The sequence below is a fragment of the Typopeltis vanoorti genome, chromosome 10, assembly GCF_054136105.1.
Source record: "Typopeltis vanoorti isolate ZY-2024b chromosome 10, IOZ_Tvanoo_1.0, whole genome shotgun sequence".
Taxonomy (NCBI): Eukaryota; Metazoa; Arthropoda; class Arachnida; order Uropygi; family Thelyphonidae; genus Typopeltis; species Typopeltis vanoorti.
In genome coordinates, this window is record NC_143558.1 from 123,444,256 (window position 1) to 123,465,256 (window position 21,001).

General features: G+C 36.9%; 1 protein-coding gene across 2 annotated transcripts in view; it reads left to right on the forward strand.

Annotated features, from left to right (window-relative positions):
- LOC150102759 (dicarboxylate carrier UCP2-like) overlaps positions 1-21,001 on the forward strand; it is a 96,713-nt gene that overhangs the window by 60,693 nt on the left and 15,019 nt on the right. For both annotated transcript variants that reach the window (XM_090399295.1, XM_090399296.1), the window contains exons 4-6: positions 3,410-3,614; positions 5,357-5,566; positions 16,433-16,715. In XM_090399295.1, coding sequence (XP_090255421.1) covers positions 3,410-3,614; positions 5,357-5,566; positions 16,433-16,715 — 698 coding nt within the window. The remainder of the gene's footprint in view (positions 1-3,409; positions 3,615-5,356; positions 5,567-16,432; positions 16,716-21,001) is intronic.

Sequence of the window (21,001 nt, forward strand, 5' to 3'; positions counted from 1 at the left end):
CTGCACCTCCCCGCCCCTGCTCGAACATGCAAGGAAAAGACATCAGTTAGGCTTCCTCATACTATCAGAGTTATATATTCAGTCAGGAGTGCACCTTATCGTCGTATGCGGAATAAAAATACTAGTAGATAGGAGGAAGAGGGGTGATATGATAGAAGTCTATCGACTTGTGAGAGGATATTACAGAATATCGGTTGATGAAAATTTTCATTATATGGAAGGCGGAGATGCTACTGATAATGGAAGTTAAGTTTATGGGCAGTTAAGAAAGAAGTGAGAGCTAGATTTTTCCCTCACACTCACAGAACCTTGATAGATTGAGTGAAAGGAACAGTTTGTCAACTGAAGTAGTGAGTGCAAGTAGCATGAGTGAGATTAAGCGGTGTGACAGTGGTGGCTATCACGTACAGCCTTTCTTGATGAATCCTTAACACCCTCAAGGTCTGTTAATAACAATAAACATTATTCTTATATTTTATTTATAATTAATGTTTCATAATTAATTTTGCAATTATTATAATATATATAAATTATAATTTTTAATTTATAGAAATAAATTATTATTAATTATGATTAATATCTTTAATAGATATATGCACTGCTTGAAAAGAAGTAACCCCCCCCCCCTTGGGCAAGATAATCGTGCCATGTAACGAGTTACATGTTTGAGGCCGGTATAAATTGGAGGAATACGATGCTTCCAAGTCAGTACAACTGTGTCCGGTGAAAAAATGGCTAACAGAGTTTGAAAGAGGCAATATGATAGGAAGCCATGTTGTAGGCCTATCTGTTCGGGAAATTGTTGATAAACTGGGCCATCTGAGGTCAATTATCAGTGATACCATACTGAGATGAAAGCGTAAGGAATCAACTGCAAGTGCTACCTGTAGTGAACGCCTCACCAAACGTGACTGTAGGGTGCTTCGAAGAATAATACACTGATGTCCAAAAGTTAAAGACAAACTACATTTTGCCTGTATATGAAAAAAATTCATGACTACAGCCAAATGTGGACATATAATTATTGCCAGCATACGAATAAATTATATTACACAAAAACGTATTATAAATTTCATACAAATTAAATTGCAATCTGTTTTTGGCAAAAGTCACAAATTTCTTAAGGACGTAGTTAAGGAATTAATATGCAGTGCTTATTACAGAAAACTATGCGAAGAGACATTTCAATATGGAATATGTCCACCCACAAAGTGCTATGACAACGTCGAATCATGCTTAGCACCAAGTGATTCAAGAGTTCTTGAGGCAAACTGGCACACTCCTCCTTCAGAGCAAGGATAATGCCTTGTTTTCTGGTTGGGAATAACGAGCAGCAATGCCTCTCCCTATTGAGTCCCAAACGTGTTCTATAGGGTTGAGATCTGGGAAACGTGCTGGCCACTCGATTCGATTAATATCATCAATCTCCACTGCTCGTGTACGATGTGGTGATTGTCATCCATAAAAATTAATTCTTCATCTGCGTCGTCACAGAACAATCGAACATGCGTTGAAGAACTTCGTTTCAATATCGTTCACCAGTACTACCTTCCTGCAGCACTTTTAGTTCACTGCATCCATTAAGCGTAATACCTCCTCGCACGATGACCCCAGCACCGCTCTATCTATCCCTTTCGAGGACATTCTCACGATGGTAAGCAGTATCTTTCAGGCTAGATCAAGTGTCGTCTAGAATCAGAGGAAAGACTAAAACGACTCATTTGTAAAGGGTACATTAGCCCACTGGTATCTTATTTTGTCCAACATCACTGAAAATGTGCTCTACGATTAGCTGTGGTTCAAAGTGATGCAGACTACAGGCTTTCGAGCGTATAGGCCTACTTGTCGCAGAGGTCTTACCAGAGTTTGTCGAGATATTCAAGTAACTTTACTCGAATGGAGCCAACGTGCAAGCTGACTTGCTATGGTGCGTCGATTATGTTTTACTGTTATAACCAAAAATCTGTCTTCATGCTCCGTGGTAGTAGTGCGAGGGTGACAGCTTAGCAAACGTCTGGAACACATTCCATTAGTTTGAAACACTTTCTAGAACCTGGATACACTACTACGTGAGATTCCAAACTCTCTGGCAATATCAGTATTTCTGCGACCTTCTTCAAGCTTTCCACACAGGATATCATCTAGATGATGTCTTCAAAATATTGTAAAACATCCAAGTTTTCAACTTTATTCCGTCACAAAACGAGCTTCCTTCAAACATAATTCGCTTAGCGCAGCCTTTAGCTTTTTATCCTGATAAGTGCTGCCATGTGATTCCGTTGAGATATTCCAAAATTTGAATGTGTAATCGCATTCTACTCGAAATTGTTGCCATAAGCTGATTCTTCTGAATTTGAGGTTGTAATCTTCAGAAATCTTAAGAATCGAGGTTCACTACATGGATTTCCTTGGTAGGACTGCCATATGCAAGTCCCATATTACCCGAACCAACATGTAGCGTCGTCTTCAGTGGTGCAAAGAGCGTGTGCAGCACGGGGAAATTTGTGTTATGGAGCGACGAATCACGCTACACTCTCTACCAAACAGATGAACATTGTAACGCATAGTCAATGAACGTCTCTTTCCAGAATGCGTAACTCCAACTATGAAATTCGGAGTTGGCGGTGTGATTATATGGTCCTGTTTTTTCCTAGTTTGACCTCGTACCTCTGTTTGTAGTGCCACAAACACTGAACTTCTAGAGAGGTATCTGAGCATTCTGAAATGTTCCTACTCTGTGGCGTATTTAAGGAACTGACACTGTCTTTCTCAGCAAAACAATGCACCATGTCATAAGGCTGCTGCTGTAACTGCGTGGTTTGTGGACATGACCATTACCACACTTGACTGGCCCCCACAGAGCCCTGATCTCAATCCTATAGAACATCTGTGAGATGAACTTGAGCGTCGGGCAAAGTCAAAGGACGTCCTCCCCCACAACCATCCAGGACCTCATTACATTCTTACAGAAAGAATGGTCCAAATTTTCCACTGATCGCTGTCGTACGCACGTGGAAAGTATGCCAGTAGAATGAACACATTCCATTAGTTTGAAACACTGCCGAACCTGGATATACCGCTATTTGAGGTTCCAAACTCTCTGGCAATATCAGTATTTCTGCGGCCTTCAAGCTTTCCACACGTGAAATCATGATTTCTGCATTCATCACAGCGAAAGCAGTTCCTACATCTTAAGGTGGACGCCATGGCTGTTTGTCCCTCATATGGTGTCTGTTGTCTTCTTTCCAAGCAGTGCGTGTATACCAATAACAATTTAGGATTAATAGCCATATTACGTCAGCAGAAATTCTAGTCCTTTTTTTTCGCGGATTATACTCGTTGTTAACGTAGAGATATACATTGTGACTGTTTTCTTGTTGCTAATTATTATTATTTTTTTCTATACAAGATACAAGGCGAAGCAAGTTACCTCTCTGACTTCATGGCAACAAAATACAGAGGTGTGTTTGGCACTATTATAGCAATAGCACGAAATGAAGGCCCAAAAAGTCTCTACAATGGCCTTTGTGCAGGGCTGCAGAGACAAATGTGTTTTGCATCGGTGAGAATTGGCATGTACGATTCTGTGAAAACGTTCTACTATCAACATCTTGGTAAGTATTGCGAAAGAATTAGCACTAATAATAACTGAGTGAAATGCTATCGGAAGTCGGAATGTTTACGCCTTTCTTCTTAAGGGTTACTGAGCCTACTTTAGGAAAATGGCATTTTTCTTCTTCTCTTCCCCGAAAAACAGACAACTGGCAACACAATAACAGAGATAGCAGACAAAATTATGACACTGTGGAGTGTCCCAATTACAGCCTTTGGGATTCGGACTGCTAATCGCAAACAGGTGCCAGGTATTGTAGTACGAATAAATTAATAGATTGTAACTAATTACATTATCAATAGTAAGTTGACCGAAGTTTCCTACACACTGTTTCTTCCATATTGTGCTGTTTGTGAGAGTAGAAACAGAATAAAGAAAAACTGATCTGCACAATCTGAATGGTATACTACGTGAAAGAATAGATAAAATTTCCTCAAACACAGTGTTTACACCTACCAGTTGAAACTCTCCTTTCGTATATACTCAATTCCCCCCACCTCCGATTTTAAATACAGTGATCATTCATTGATATACTCAGATTTTGTATGTACCTAGATGCTGAGGAACACAGTGGCATCCTTAGCATCATGGGTATCGGTAGAGTGTGCGGAACCCAGTGTGTCTGCGTGGGTGAGAGAACTCTGTACTGTAGGTATTATTAATTAATTCACTCAGTAAACCAGGTTAATTATCAATAGTATTTTGCCCGTAATGAATTAGGTATCCTTAGAATACAACTTTACGTAATCTAAGTTATGTGTCTTTCCGTTCTAATTTAAATGCAATGAACCTATTTTCTGTGGTTGATTTGGTTAGAATTAACATGCGGCCAATATTTATTTGCTTACTGCGCATGTTCTGTAGCCAGATTTTCTCTTTAAAAATCAAATGAAAACTTCTTCAAAACTGCCGTATTCAAGCTGACTAAATCACCTTTTCAGATGAAAATCCTTATTAATGTTCTACGCGTTCTAGATGGGGCTTGAATTTAAGAAAAATTCAACTAAATGATTACTGTGTTAACGTGGCTTTTCTTTCTTTCTTTTTTTTTCCTAAGGAAAACGATTGACAAACTGAAAATAAAGACATGTAGTTAATATAAATGGCTTGTCTGAAGCCAGTTGAATACATGATTTTATATTCATTCACTCACTCACACACACATCAGATATTTTTATTGAATCCCGAAGAACAAAGATGCTTACAGAATAATTCAGAGATGGTACTTATAAGTGGCGGCCTAGTTGATTGTGTAGTAACGTACCGCTCCCTGCTAGGTATTCAAACCACTAGGCTGCGATTTGAATCCTACCATAGGAACAGAGGTTTGTAATTGCCATTCGAATTTTGTGTAGAAAGGAAGTTGCGCCCTTACCACTTCTTTTAGCAGAGACTTCATTCCCAAAATTCTGTGAGGGACGGGAATGACATACGACGTCGAAGAGGAGACAATGTGACCATTATTACTTATAGTAAGGTATGCATAAAACAGACAAACCATTTTCTACGTAATAAAGTACTTATTTAGTATTAACATATTTCCTTGACAAAGAAACACTTAAAAAGCCATATTATTAAATAGAATTTAACTAAATCCAAGAAAAATTAGATGCGCTGAATAATCCTTTATTCAGAGAAAGACTTGTTGCTATGACTGATTTTTATTGTATTGCCACTATGCTTTACTTTGAATTACACTCAATTTCGTAACTTATTCAAAATTCATATTTCTTAATTCTATAGGCTCAAATCTTGTATCGCAAGGTAATGTTGGAATACGCATTCTAGCAGGAGTGACTACAGGAGGAATGTCAGTTATATTTGCTCAACCAACAGACGTAGTAAAAATTCGGATGCAAGCTCAGGTCAGCGGAGCACCCACACGTTACGAAGGAACCATACATGCTTATCGCACGATTGCTTCTGATGAAGGTATACGTGGGCTGTGGAAAGGTAAGAGGCTACTGCATTCGCTTTATTCTTCGATATAGCAACTACGATATATTATTGTGCTATATATTAATCATAAACAGGGTGACAAATTATGCAAAATCCTACTTGATACGAAAAAAAAATATACTCCCAAGATTCCTCCCCCCCCTACACACACACACACGATTAAATTCACAATAAATCAACGGGCATTCCAACTGATTAGTGATGCTGTATCGTTGTTTAGAGAACACTTACTTTCTATGAAAACCATTCCCAGAAGAAGAAGACAATAAATAATAAGAATAGGAAGAACAGTAAAAACAACGTTGATTTTTCAGGGAAATAGAATTTTTACATTCATTTTGTTACTAGAATGGCCCTTTATATTACACATATTCTTCTGTGTTTTCTTAAAATTAAAAAGGATTAGAGAGTTATTTTTTATTAAGTAAAAAATCCTCTATTTTATCCAGTCTGCAGCTACTCGTCAGCTGGCAAAATCTGCTCGCCATGGGCGAGTGAGCGAGCAAATTTTGCAGAAAACGGTCCTAAATATACTGGCGTTTTTGTAGTTACTAATGATAAATTTATACTTATTATGAATCAGTATGAAATTCTGCAATATAACTATTCTTGGCCCAGTTAGAGAACCTTCCATTCTCGGGTGTAGTAACAAACCTAAATATGGAAGTAATCGCAGACAATCAGAAATGTGCGTTTCATGAATTATAAAAAAGTGCATTATACTCGTACAGTATATATTATTCATTCATTATCACAACAGGACCAAAATAATTTTGTTTTGCTAACTGAAATTACTAAGGAATCCTTTATTTATTTTTTAAATTTATTTTTACATTGTCCTGAAACTCTGCTCTAGACACTAAACATGGAACTTTTTTAAGCCACTTCATGCCTACAATGAGCGAAGGCGGTAGTCTCACACCATACGATAAAATTTATCCCCACCTAAAGACAACCGCAAACATCTATTCAAATGGGGGGACTCGAATCTGCAATCTGTTGGTTGGAGAACGGGTACATTAACAACTTGGCCAACCAGTCTGGCTAGTTCATTTTATCAATCAACAAATAACAGCTACTGATCACAACAGTCTGAATGGTGATAGTTCGATTCAAATTCGATCCAAGAATCTACGAATCGTCTACCAAGTACCATTGGAAAATATGGAATGTTCCAAGTATGCAGTGTTTTCGCAAACCATATGCCAGTGATTTTTTTTTCCCTCGTACATAATATGATATATTCTTTGAAACTGCACCAGGTGCACCAATAATAATTGGAATATCCCAGATCTGTTCATTCTAAATCCGAGAAATTTCGATTGCCAAATCTCAATATTTAGTGATTTTAAGAGTTCTTTGCTGTTGATTTTGTTAATCACTGGATACTGCGATGTCAACAATCCATACTATTCGAAGTTATAAACTGCAGCGTGGAATTTGCCTATTATGGTTCAAATCGTTCAGTTTGTATTCAAAACTCCCAAAGAATTCGAAAAAAAAAAAAAGGTTTTATTTGGTCGTGGATAACTACAAACATAATGAAACCTATTAGTTTTTTCGCCATTTAAACTTATGATTTCTTCTGGGTAAAAATAAATAAATGCAAACAAACTGTAATATTTCTAAAACAAACTATACAGGTGGTTCAAAATTCCACGTACAAACTTTGCGGGGAGGTAGAGAACATCAAAATCAACGATATTCCTATAGGAAAGCATGACCGGAAACGCAACCGGAAGGTACTAACAGGGACACAAAGATACAGAAATAAAAAACTTTATTAGGGGTAACTGAACGGTTCAATAATAGTTGGATACATAATATGGTAAACGAGGTGCATGTCTGTCATCTCAGCGTTCGTAAAACGACGCATGTTCTTCGTACGACGTCGAAAGGTTGAAAGAGGAAGCCCCAATTGCTCACCTGGAGCGCTGGCGAACAGCGCCACCTATTATTTTGGGTGGCGTTTCCTATGTAAATATGGTTGATGATTTCTCTACCTTCCCCCCCCCCCCCAAAGTTGGTACGCGGAATTTTGAACCACCCTGTATAGGAAACGTTACAGTATAAACTGACTGAACCCACGTGGAACGTGGGAGGTGGCATGAGTTAGCTATAGTTCAGCATTGTGTGCAGATAATATAGTTACTAAAACGTTGAAGTCTGACGTATGGAAAGATCTGATAAGATTCCAAATATCACACACAGGATTAATTCTTTATTCCTATTAAGTGTGCCCTGTGAAAAGATGACAATAAAAGTACTAGTTTCATTACAGTACATCAGTAAAGCAAAGAAGCTAATAGGTTTCATTATCTTTATAATTTGCGAATGCAAATTATAGTATAACTTATGCAGTATTGAGAACATTATAATTGTCGTTCTCAGTAATAACTGATGTTCTCAATTTTTGCTTTAATTATTTTAATTTGCAATACCTGTTCTTTAGCGAAAAGAATAAAACATACAATTTCTTTAATAGATCCATACTGTAGTCATCGCCACCTCTTGGTCTTGTCAACTTTTTTTTCATTAACTGTTTCAAATATTGTCCACGTAAGAATTTACTTTTCCAAAGCTAACATCGGATATTTTGCTGTTTATTCTTGTAATCGAATTTATTTGCTGCTTTAAAATACCTTCTTTGGGAAACAGCTTGTAGTATTTGCTCAATACTACTGTTGCTGTAATTTTTTAAAACAATTTCTTCTTTTACTGTTTATCTCGCTCGCAAAAGACCACATCCACCTATTTTCTTGATAGAGTCATCATTTTGTGGATGTAATACATGCACACTCATTAATTTTTGACTTATACGGTTAATATTGTTGTGTATCGAATAATTGATACAGAACAACAGTGCATTGCTCGAATTGTGTTCAATCAATTACGTTTAGTTCTCAAAATATTTTTGACAATCAGTTGCTACGTGTTAACTCTCGAGTAACTGACTTTCAATGTTGTTGAAGCTGCTTTTAAACCCTTGGTCAAAACTGAAATTGCTGATACCATTAATTTTTCCTTGTTTAATATATAACACATTTATCACAAACAAATTCCATTTTGATGCCGGACTGAAATTATGAAACGTGTTCAGTAATTCCAATTTGTTTGTGCCGATTTTCAATATAATTTCAAGTCATCCATATACAGAAAATGGAAAATTTTAATATTACTTTTCAAGATTTCATATTCAAGCTGTGTTTTAAAAAGAAATAAAAAAAAATATTGGACAAATAATGAACAAAGGTATCAACGAAACATTGAAGAGTAATGGTGACCAAGAATTACCATGGAAAATTCCATATCTAATGCTAACATCTCCAAATTGTTCATTAATGGTTATTAAATTATTTTCCACGTTTTCATGGCAGCAGTCAGAAACACATGTTTCTGTTAATTTCTAATATCTGTAATGATTTTAGAATCCAAGACGGTGGGAAGAAGAGTAAAATGGCTGCTTGTAGCCATTTTACTCTATTTATGCCAATAAAATAATCCGGTGGAACAAAAATTAAGCCACGTGGATATTCATGTGTGCATACTAAATCCTAAACTTTATTCAGTTTTATTTAGCCAGAAGGAGTTATTGTAATAACTAACTTGGAGACGTTTTATTCATTTGTGCTACAGAACAGAAAACTTACAAGAATAATAAGATAAATAAATGATAGATTAGAAAATACAATGGAAATAGAGGATATCTAAATAGAATTCAAAACAAAACATGGTCTTTCCCCAGTAGTTAGTTTACCAACAAGGAAACAGGAGATAAAATGCTTAAGGCACAGTCAGTTGAAAAGACTTACAGCTGCATTGCTAATTACTGACCAATCAGAAAAGTCGATATATAACATCATACTTCAGAGATCTCTATTCTGAAGCACAGAAGGAAAAAAAAACAAAACAATATAAATGTTATGGTACAAGGACACGCAACCGTTCATGAGGAAACAGGGTAACACTAAAGCAGCAGCACAGCTAGGTTTTAAGCGCCGTTGGCAATTCTTGTGCTAAGCTCCATTTATAATATAACATCTTCGATTATTGGTAAAATATTCAGTCCCTGACGCCTTCTGATACAGGTGCCCTTAGCAACTGCTCCAGTGCCAAAGCGTTCATGCACCAAAGTATGCATAATCCTAAGTCAAACAGAGTCCAACCAAATACCTTAAGGGAGAAAAACTCTACACACAATAACTTTAAATATCGTGATTATGGGAAATCCTGCGAATGATATTCGTCTTGGAAATATAAAGCATGAAATCCTAGGATTTCCAAGACTTCAAACCAAAACTATATTCAGAAAACTGCAGCAATGTAGAAAACTGGAACTGCACCAAAACTGCAACAATATTCGAAATACTAAAAAGTAGTGGCTAAATGTTCAGGCCTATTATTATACAAGACACCTACAAGGAATCCAAGGACTCATCGTGAGAAGGCCCTCTAATGCACCACGCGCACATCATTTTGCCCCTACTTAATCCTACAGTACTACCATCAACACACAGCGCCATCTCTCGCCCATCACTGCCAACAGTAGAAGTTTCTGTCTGTAAATTGCGTGCATTCTACACAACATTATTAGAACATATATTTTAATCTTAATTGGACTTGTCTTTACAGAATAGGGAACAACTAACTATTCACTGAGGGACTACCAGTTGTATAGATACTGCAGAATAACAAAAAGAGGAGGAAGAATATATGTCTATGTTAAATTAACTCACACATATTAATAGCTAGCAGAATACAAACGTTTGAAAATAGAGAAAGGATATAAACGAACACAGGCTGTATTATTCTTATAATGACTTGATTATGTAATAAAGTTATTATTATCGGTGATAAGAACATGAATATAGCCGACCAAAACTTCCCCGTATGCATTAAAATACCTAGATCTACTGGCCAGCTGCAACTTTGCAAAATGCCTTAACAGATGTCACTATAGAGGAAACTAAGGAAGTGCCTGGTTAGCTCAAGCACTGATTACATCACGTACGTAATAGCCCAGATAGCAAGTATCGAACACCTACACTATTAAAATAAAACTAACGGATCATTACTTTATAACATTAAATATCATATTAAAGCAGCAAAATCTGCACCAGAACTCAACTAGAACACCGATTACATTATACAAAAAATACAAGACGCCAATGCCTTCTCCAAAAGAATTATACGATGCTATAATATTCCAGAATTAAGAAGGAATTATTTATAATGCTTCTCTGAACTCTCTAATATTGTTTCCTCCTACTTATACAGCTACGATCGACACACGTGTTATTATGCGCATGCTGTACAACTCGTTCTTGCATTCATAATTTATATGTTGTTATCAATATTTCTCCTTCTGAATGAAACTCGTGACCATCATCAGAAGTATGACGTTTCCCGAAACGGACATGCTTCATCCTGCGAATCGTATTCATCTTTCATCATATATTTTTATATTTTATTTTTGCGACTTTTACAATGGTCTTTCGTTTACAGTTTCTAAGTTCTAGATTTTAATATTTTTCATTTTTAAATTTTACAAGTTTTACAGTGTATGTAGTAATAATATCACATTATTCATTACCGAATTTTTATCTCTTAATGCTACCTAATATTTTTATGCTTTAAACTTTTTTATTCACATTTCAGTTTTTAAACTTAAAATTCTATGGAGGTCGATCTTAATATTCAACCTGTCAGTAATGTCATATTTATCACTTGCAATCCTCATCAAAGTATACAAATGGAGACAATAGAGATGATCAGCTTTTTTTTTTCATTTAATTTTTAATTTAAAAAGGGTTGCAGACAAAATCCACGTTCTGTATCCAAGGGTGCTGCATAACAAAAGCTTGGCCTATCTCTTTATATATCCAAAATTACCAAAGGAGTAACATGAACTATAAGTTCAGAGACAATATACAGGAGTAATAAATTCTATTTAGTTTTCACTTACATATATTAAAACATTATACTATGTCTAACACGCATGTCTAGTAGAGAAATAACATGTTATGTACAAAAAAAAGCACATTTTAAAATATCAAGTTAAGCAAAGCAGTATCTATATATAAATAGAATGTACAATCAAATGTGAGGGCATTAATTATTTAAAAAAATTAAAATCCTCACGAAATTGATTTGAGTCTGTTAAGAGAATCTGCCTGGGTGTATATGGCTCAGCCAGAGTAATAAAAAATTCCTTTCTTTCTCGAGTTAAATGCTGACACTATCAGAATGTGACAAATAGTTAGAAGCGTGTTGAATTGTTCGCACATAGGTGAGTATTTGGCCAACAAATTAATACGGATGTATAAGTTTACTGTGAGATATGCGGAGTATAGCAAGAACAAGTGCGTTTCTTCTGTTTCTACGTTGACTAGACTGCCAATGCTTCGTTTCAGGCTTAATGTTGTGTAATTTATTTGTCAGTGCTTCCTGCCATGATGACTGCTACTACTTGGTAATTAACTTTGAACTAATAAACTGCCTGTAATTTGTATACGGGACTGACAAACAGCATGTAGTAAAAGTATTAGGCTGCGATCTCATTTCCCTCAATTCCAATATGGCTGGGAATCCAGGACAACTGAGTATTAAAATTAAGGGTCTTCATTTTAAACAACAGTTATAGAACCTCACAAAGAACTATGTGGACTGGACACAGGAGAGGAGATGGCCTATAAAGAATTCAACTGATTTGTATAAATCAGTTGAATTCTTTTGGTAAGTTTTCTTTTATATGTACAAGCTCAAGCTGAACAGCATACAACACTGATGTATAATTACTGCAATCAACTTCGATCTGACTGGATATGTTAGTCAGGAAATACAGCAGCACAACAGAGTTCTCAGACATAGATGGGGAGAAAAATCAGTGTTCCTGTGTGCATTAAATAACACCATATGGACGGATGATACAGCTTGAGACTTCCTTATCCCCAGCTGAGGTAAAACACCAGTAGCTATCTGCAGGATGGAGTGCACGCCTGCCATGGAGGAATGCTGTTATGCGTGGTGCAAGTAATGTTGCCAACATTCATGCCAATAGTTTACATAATCTCTTTAACATTCATACGAAAGGGGGGAGGAGGGAGAGAGGCAGTCTGACGTGAGTAATACTGAGATTCCCCACAACTGTTTCCGTCTAAGTGAAAGACCATGTTGATTTGCTTCAATATAAGGCATTGAATGGGCGATGTGCGAAAAACACCAGTAGCTATCTGTATATATGCTGATGATGAATAGAATCCAACTAGTGTAGGCTACTCTGCCTTGTAGAACAGCAGACTTCAGAAACATAATCCAGCTTTGAAGTGCTCGCTAAAGATGGGGCAATAAAAATCGATCCTCACCCTATTCAGAAGAATAATAGGGTGCGAAGGAGATTCAGTGCTCTCTTGCAGTTTTCCGTTGACGAATATAAGATTTCTGTTAAAGATAAGTTCTCAAAACTTATGTTGGTACTGGAATAATACTTTGTCCTTGCGTAACTCAGAATCTGGGTGGAGAGTGCTTTTTTCAGCTGAGGTATACACAGATAGTTTTTTCTGCTGAAAACTTGAACCCATTACTAAGGGCCCATGGAGAGACACAATCAATTTCTCGTTTAAGTTGTTTTTCAATTACTCTCGTGTTACAAGAGTGATAGTAAACTGAAGTCATCAACATACAGAGCATTGCCTACCATGGGAAGAAGCTGTTCAGTAATTGAGTTAAGTATGGCAGCAAAGAGTGTCACGCTTAAGACAGAGTAAAGAGAAACATCACCTTCTTGATAATATCGCCGAGATAGTATACTTCCCACTCGGACTTGGAAGATTCCGCTAGACTATCCAAAATTATACATAGGCAGCTGGTCAGAGCGACAGGTTGGTAACTGAATGATGGATCCTTTCCTGGTTTGGGATGGCAATTACAACTGACGTATGCCAAGAATACGGCAAGACTTCCTCTGTAAGCATTCTGTCGTATAACAGAATGTTTACATAATGGACGCCATTAGAACCTACTACACTGGAATGAGACAGTAAAAGAGCTCTTCCTCCTTAACAAATAACTGATTCGGTTCTAGCCCACGATAGAAAAATTTTGACCACTGTTTCTCTTGTTGCGCTTTCAATATTAAAAATCTCCATGGGCATGGGATATAAGGTTGTTGCTGAGATAAAAACTTCCTCCAAACTTCTGCATTGGCTTTGGGTTCAGTAACAACACATCCATTATGTTTCAACGCAGACAAATAGCGTGCTCTGTGTTTACCATTCATCTTCCGGATCTTGCCCTATACAATTTTGGTATACTAGTTGTTTGGTTAATAATGATTTAAATTGGATTCAAGATTGTTTTCCACTCTTATGTTTCACATAAGATGCTTTAGCCTAAGCACGTTTATAAGCGCTATTCGAGTTGATTTGGAAGGGTAACTCAATTGATCTTTGTTTTTTGGCTGCTTGGCACTCTGGGTTTCACCAAGGCTTTGGACAGAGTGGAAATCGAGATGATGTTTTTGGAATTGCGGCTGTCGCTACATGGACAATATAGTCTGTTACATTATTCACTGTTTCAATTATATCTGTTTGACTAACTACGTCATCATTCCAGTCAGCTTGGTCCATTAACCACATAGGCATCTGTGTAGAACAACATGGTTCCTGTGAAGACATAGTGCAAATAACTGGAAAGTGGTTGCCTCCATAGATGTTCTCTTCAATTTCCCACAAGCAGTGGAAAACTGGCATGGGAGCACAATGTAAGATCTACTGCAGAATACGAGCGAATATGCATATGGAAGAAGGTATTGACCATTATTAAGAAGGAAAATTCATGATTGTAGAACATTTGATCAATGATATAACCTCGTCCACTGCTGTTGGAACTAATCCACAGAATGTCCATTACAGTTACACATGAGAAACAGGAGCTGAAGCAGTTGCAATATAATATTAAGTTCGATTTCATTTAACTCATAACCCAGGGTAGATAAATGAAACATACTGCAATAAGAAATTCCACGGACAGGGCATCGCTACCGCTTCCAGATGAGTATTAAGCCGGAAATAATGGAAAGGAGAATCACTGAGGATAGTTGCTCTACTATGAGCAGGACATCTCCCGTTCTGTCCATACGAACAATGAAATTCCTCAAGGTGGAGATTTTTCACTGCGTTGTAAATGTTTCCTGCAGAGAGAAACAGAATACTTTGTGGTTATGTAGCAAAACCTTAATATCATCGTTATTTTGGCAAAACCCGCGAAGTTCCATTGTGAAACTTTTGCTTTGATTTTGTAGACTTGACTTGTCTGATTTCAGAGATGTCGAGGGCTTACCTTTGTCAGGCTATATTTATCTATTGATTCATGGACGTATAGACGGCCAGTTTCTCTCTCTTCTTCTGGGAAAATGGGAAAAAAAATTTTTCGGCTCTCCAGCTACCACTGAGCCAAACCGACAAGCAATAAATGTGCTAGGAAGTGTAACATCATTAGCTCCCCAGATGCTAATACCAGCATCACAGCAAGCCTTAGGCCCCTTCTTCAGACCATGGTGTAGAAGGCATTGCAACACCCTTGACTCTTGCAGGCAAGTCTACTAGCCGATTGATCCTAGCCAGACCATTCAGGACTGCCCACTTCGCTGAATCAGAGGCTAAAGTAGGGCAAGACTATCAGGATCCCCCCCCCCCTGGATTCCCATGAGTCATATCGCACAAGAAATATGGAGTCAGGGCGTTGGACTGTGATCGTTGTCTGGGAGAAGGATAACAACAAAAAAAGACTGAGAAGTACAGCTTTGGCTATACTCAGTGGGAAGTCTCATCCACCAAGAACAGGTGCACCACTTGGAGGAGTCCATAAGCCAAATAATACAACTGATTTACTCTAAAAATTTGCAGGTAAAATTGGTAGTCGGATTTACGGCAGAAGCAATAAAAGGCTACTAGGCCAATATATTCTGTCTCTTAATTGCATGTATTCTTCTTCTGCCTGATGAAAAAATCTAATTTCTGTAAGAAAAAAGCTCCCACATGAGATGTGCTGACTCAACCTTCAGTTGTAAAGCCCTGATAAGGTTCTCGTGCTAGATGAGAACTAGGTCATTCCTTCCAAAGGCCAACGTCGATGCCGACTAAACTAAGGAGGCTTCTTTTGACAACAAGTATGTAATACTCATCCTTATAGGCTTAACTAAGAATTTGCTGAGTTCTGTCTTAATTTGCATGCTACTGAAACAAACGTGTAAGTCACCGTTTCCAGTCGCTTTGAAAACATTGGAAGCATTACTTTTTAAAGATTGTTTTCGAACTTGCATATAATAAGAATAAAAAAAAAATCAGCTAACGCCTTTTTATTCCCGTATAGGGAGTGGGCGAGGTCGTTTTAGCCCTATCTAAATTTTGGAGACTGAATGGGCAGGTCAATCTCCACTGGTACCCAATCAGAGATAGCTGGCCCAAGGCTATCACTAATTAAGCCGCACGCAGTAAAAACAGACGGCTCAACAAGTGCCACCATCTCTTGGTCCTTGAGTTTACGGGTCGAAAAACCCCAGTTTTCGGGAGAGAAAATCTGCTTGCCCGTGCCAGAGATCGACTAATTCGGAAACCGGTCGAAAAATGGCTTAGAAAAATTCCCTCTGGTCGCCGACTAGATTCAAAAGCAAGTCTTCCTTCGTGCAGTCAAGCACTGTGGTGTGCTAACGCCACATCCACTGAGCTACACAGGCGCCTATAATATAATATGAATATCCTTTCAAATAATTTAATAGATAAAAATCTATTAAATTTTAGATATATTTTTGTAAAGCAGGATCACTTTATACAGTTCTAACAATCTTATTTTGCTATTTAGGTACAATTCCAAATATTACTAGAAATGCCATCGTTAATACCGCTGAACTTGTTTGCTATGATTGCATTAAAGAGTCAATTTTAACACATAATCTGATGTCAGATAATGTTCCGTGCCACTTCGTATCGGCTTTCGCCGCAGGATTCTGTGCAACTGTCGTAGCTTCTCCGGTGGATGTAGTAAAGACAAGATTCATGAACTCTGGAGATGGAAAATACAATGGTGCACTCGACTGTGCTTTTCAGATGTACAGGGAAGGAGGCCTAATGACATTCTATAAAGGGTAAGTCCATTCTGTAAAAGATTTCTATTATTCAAGATCTTAAACGCAAAACCTTTTGTAGAATTTATATAGCTTAGTATGCATATTATACTGTAACCAGCATTATATATTTATTGGATCCTATCAAAGTGCGCAGAACTTTTTAGATTCTTTTTTTTATTTATACAAGATATTAAGTTCATCGATCTCATTCATTTCGCTGGAAATAATAAGATCGGCGAAAGATGAAAAATATTCATTCCTGTCCAGAGAGGGGGAAATTTTCCCTCTCTTTGATAACCAAACCGAACGCACGCAATTAAGAGATATATAATACACTGGCCTCATTGCCTGAATTATTTTGGCTGTAAATCCAAAATAACCAAACTATCAAACGCTAGCTTCATTCATTACTGAAAGGCAAACAGCAATTTGAAAAGAATCTAAAAGTATAAACGATAGTGCTCCTGTGGTAAGGAATGGGTTGAAGGCCATAGCGATAACTCAAAAATTCGAATGAAGAAAACTAAACACCTTCCAACAAATAATTTCCTTAAGTATATACTCGTTATTATCATAATTGTTAATGACGATTGTTTATCTGTATACATATGCACAACTATGTATTTGTTTCTTATAATTTTTTTATGTGGATCCTCCTATTAAAGGCTGTAAATTTAGTATGGCCCACAAACCACAGCTAAAAGAAGCCTAAAAAGCTATATCTTGTGCTTCAGACTTGGGGAATTAAGAAATCATCCTCTGGTAAGTTCGCCAGTGTATCCTGCAAGGCATGTAAAGAACATAATAGTACTTTAGCATCAGTACCGCGAATAGGCTAATTTATTTAATTCGAAACTTGTTGTAAACTGCTGACTTTTTAAAGACATTTCGGGTTCTGGACAGGGTGATAATCTCACACAGAGCGATGAAATTCATCTACCAATTAATGATGTTCACAAATATTGATGTTTATACATGCTGACGGTGAAATTCGAACCAAGAGCTTATTGGTTGGATAAGAGTAAGCTATCCACTTGACAAACCAAGCCGGCATTCATACTTATGTACATATTGATAAAATACATATACAGCTGATAAGAGACCAATAAAATCTCAATAGCAAGACTGGATTCTCTCAAATGCTTCGGTGAAGGTCCTTATAGTCACTGCTAAGCAAGACGTTTCTCAAGTTAAAAGCAAATAAAACTTGTAGTTTTGAATAATTTATAAGAACACCGGCCAGTGTTCTTCACTGGAACGGTTTGTCTGCTTGCCAAAGATGAGAGCGATGCCACTTCCGTCTCTGATCGGCTAATTTTGATTCAATTGAAGAGTAAGAGAAACTTTCCTCGCGTCTATGACGAGATTCGAACGCATGTCTTTCAAAGGACAAGTCACCTGCGCCTTCGTTGCTCATTCTTAAAGAACGATACGTGTAATGCAAGCATGTCCTTAGTTTCTGCGCAAACTACAGTATTTCATATAGATTAGTGTGAGGAGAAATGGTTCTTACTTAAGAGCTGAACTAACATTCGATCCACGGTTGGGTTGAGTTGGGGGTTATGATCTAAGTAATTAAGGCTATGAAAAAAATAAATAATAAATCCTGTAACACTTTTTTTCAACCCTAAGGTTTGGAACGAACTCTCTGGAAATCGCAAATCTCTGACTGTGCTGTCGCCCTGTCGCTTGGATTTCAAATTGATGTTGGCAATCATTAATCTGTGATCTGATTCCAGGTCTGTTACTTGAAACATTCGACACGGCTGGACTGATGTGACCCATCTTTTGCTTATGAGCATCTTGTCTAGTATATTCTTTGTTCATCTATTAGGTAACTGCCATATTCACTTTCTGCAATCATTTTGCTGGAATTTTGTATTAGAAATTAACATGTCGTGCTTCAAGGTAAACTGAAGCACTGTTTCTCCATTTTCATTGCTTTCTCCATATTCATATTTGTACATTATATTATTTACCATCCTTTATTGTCTGTTCCAATTGCCTCCAATAATTAGCATACTTTTATTTCTATACTGATTAAGATTACTTCCAAGTTGCTATAGATTATCTATTTCTTCTTAAGTACTTTCTGAAGTGGGTGAACAGACCTGGACCACTGATGTTCAATGGTCTTGCTGCAAATCGTGTCATTATTCTTTCATTTAATTTTCTGTATCCTGCTAATGTTTCTTTTCCTCTTATCGAGAAGGAATCAAACTCCTGCTACATGTTTTGTAATGCTGCCAGACCAGGTGATTATTTCATCTTGAATGTCCCCTGACTATCTAGTGCATCTCTTGTTAGTTTTATACTCTTGCACCTTATTTCGCTAGCTGACTTGTCAATCAAAACCTGATCGCTCAGCTGGGTGCGCAGAGCTTGTTTATCCAGACGACGTCTGAGCCTGCACGTTGTAATTTTCCTTTCGCCATCCTATTGCACCATATTTCAAATATGTTTTGATTTTACAGTCAACTCATCGACACTCATCTGAGAAACCCTCCACGAACAATGAAAATTAATAGTTAAAAAAAAAAATCTATCGCACCTAAAAGAGAAACAAAAGGATCAACATGCCAACTGATCATTTTTCAATGCTCGTGAGATTAATGATTTATTCTTGTTTAGTGTTTCAAGTGGTTCCACTCGTCAAAATGTCATGTAGTATCTAAATTATAAGTAGTAAAAAGTCTGAATCAAACGGCAGTTAAACATGACAAGGAAACAAAGAAACTCACCATTATAGCAGTTATTTTAGTATTGCCAAAACCAGAATAATCATGAAGAATCATATGCCGGAGGGTTACCCAAGTGGTTAACGTACCCGCTCTCCACATACCGTGATAGTCATTCTTTAGGTAGAAGATGAATTTCATTGCTCAGTATGAACTGTCTCCCCACTTACTAGCGGCCTGGAAAAGTTCCATGTTTGGACTCTAGAGCAGGGTTTCCCGACTATGTAAAAAATAAATATATAAACAAACTAATGGGGATAATTTAGAATGTCCTTAGCTCACGCACGAAACTGATTCACTATAAGTTTACAATCTTTTGGGTAGGAGACGATGAAAAACAAATGTCAAGAAGACATCAGTTGGGGTAGAAAGTCACATAACCTGAAGGGACTACCAGAGAATGGCACTTTCTCAGTTAGGCCGTTTCAGAAGCCTAACGGAAACACTAATCGAATGCGAAACATAATGAGTAGCAAACAAATCGATCGGATCAGTCTTCATTAGCAAGAGGCAAGGGGGGGGGGGGAATGTTTTCAACAGCAGCGGCAAACAACAAACGCAGCTATATTCAAAGGAAAGTGAGCTCATTTTGAATATTACTCGAAAACAGACTTCAAAATATAAAATGCTATTTTATCACATTTATGTGATTAAATAGTATTTTAACATAATATATCATATAATATATGATCATAGTATATATATATAAATCATATTTATGTGATTAAAATTAAAATACACAGACTGCATACATTATCAAACATTTAACGAATACGAGGCCTTTATAAAGTTCGGTGATAAAATTATGCTAAGAACTAAACGCCTTAAAAACTGAAGTAAACTTCTAAACTGTTAAAATTGTAAATTTAGACGGTTTTCCAGAAACTGCATGAACACTAAATATTTAAAAGACACTGCGGGTTAATTTAACTACACAACTCACATCCTCCACCCACCAGTGAGCCAATCTACTTATCAATTACCCTTAAAAAAATCACACAAAGGATAACCCACAATAAAGAGTTATGATTATTGTGTCCCACGGGGAGCTATTTCCTTCCAATTCTGTTCAACATACACCAACTCCCATTAATATATATATATATATATATATATATATATATATTTATTATCTTCCAATATGCAGATGATATGGCCATGATGTCTATCCATAATGACACTTGCCTAACTATAGTTTTCATTTTAAAACACGCAACTCGATATTAATCTGATCACCAACTGGTTAACGGAAAAAAGTAATACGCATAAACTAGGAAAACTCAAAATGAATGATATTCAAAAATCCAAGTATCTAACCATGTCTGACGAGACACCATCTCCACTAAAACCACAACTATCGCACAAGTCAATATAACAATACCCCCCACCCCACTTCGAAGTGATCTAAATTGGGGTATAAAACTATCTGCACAACAAACTTCTGATAATAGTAAGCGAATTATATCGCTTATCTCAAGATATGCAACAATAACATATGTATCTGCGTAGACTACAAACTAAATAGATTATAATAGCTAGAACGGCATAACTGAATTTTTAGGAACA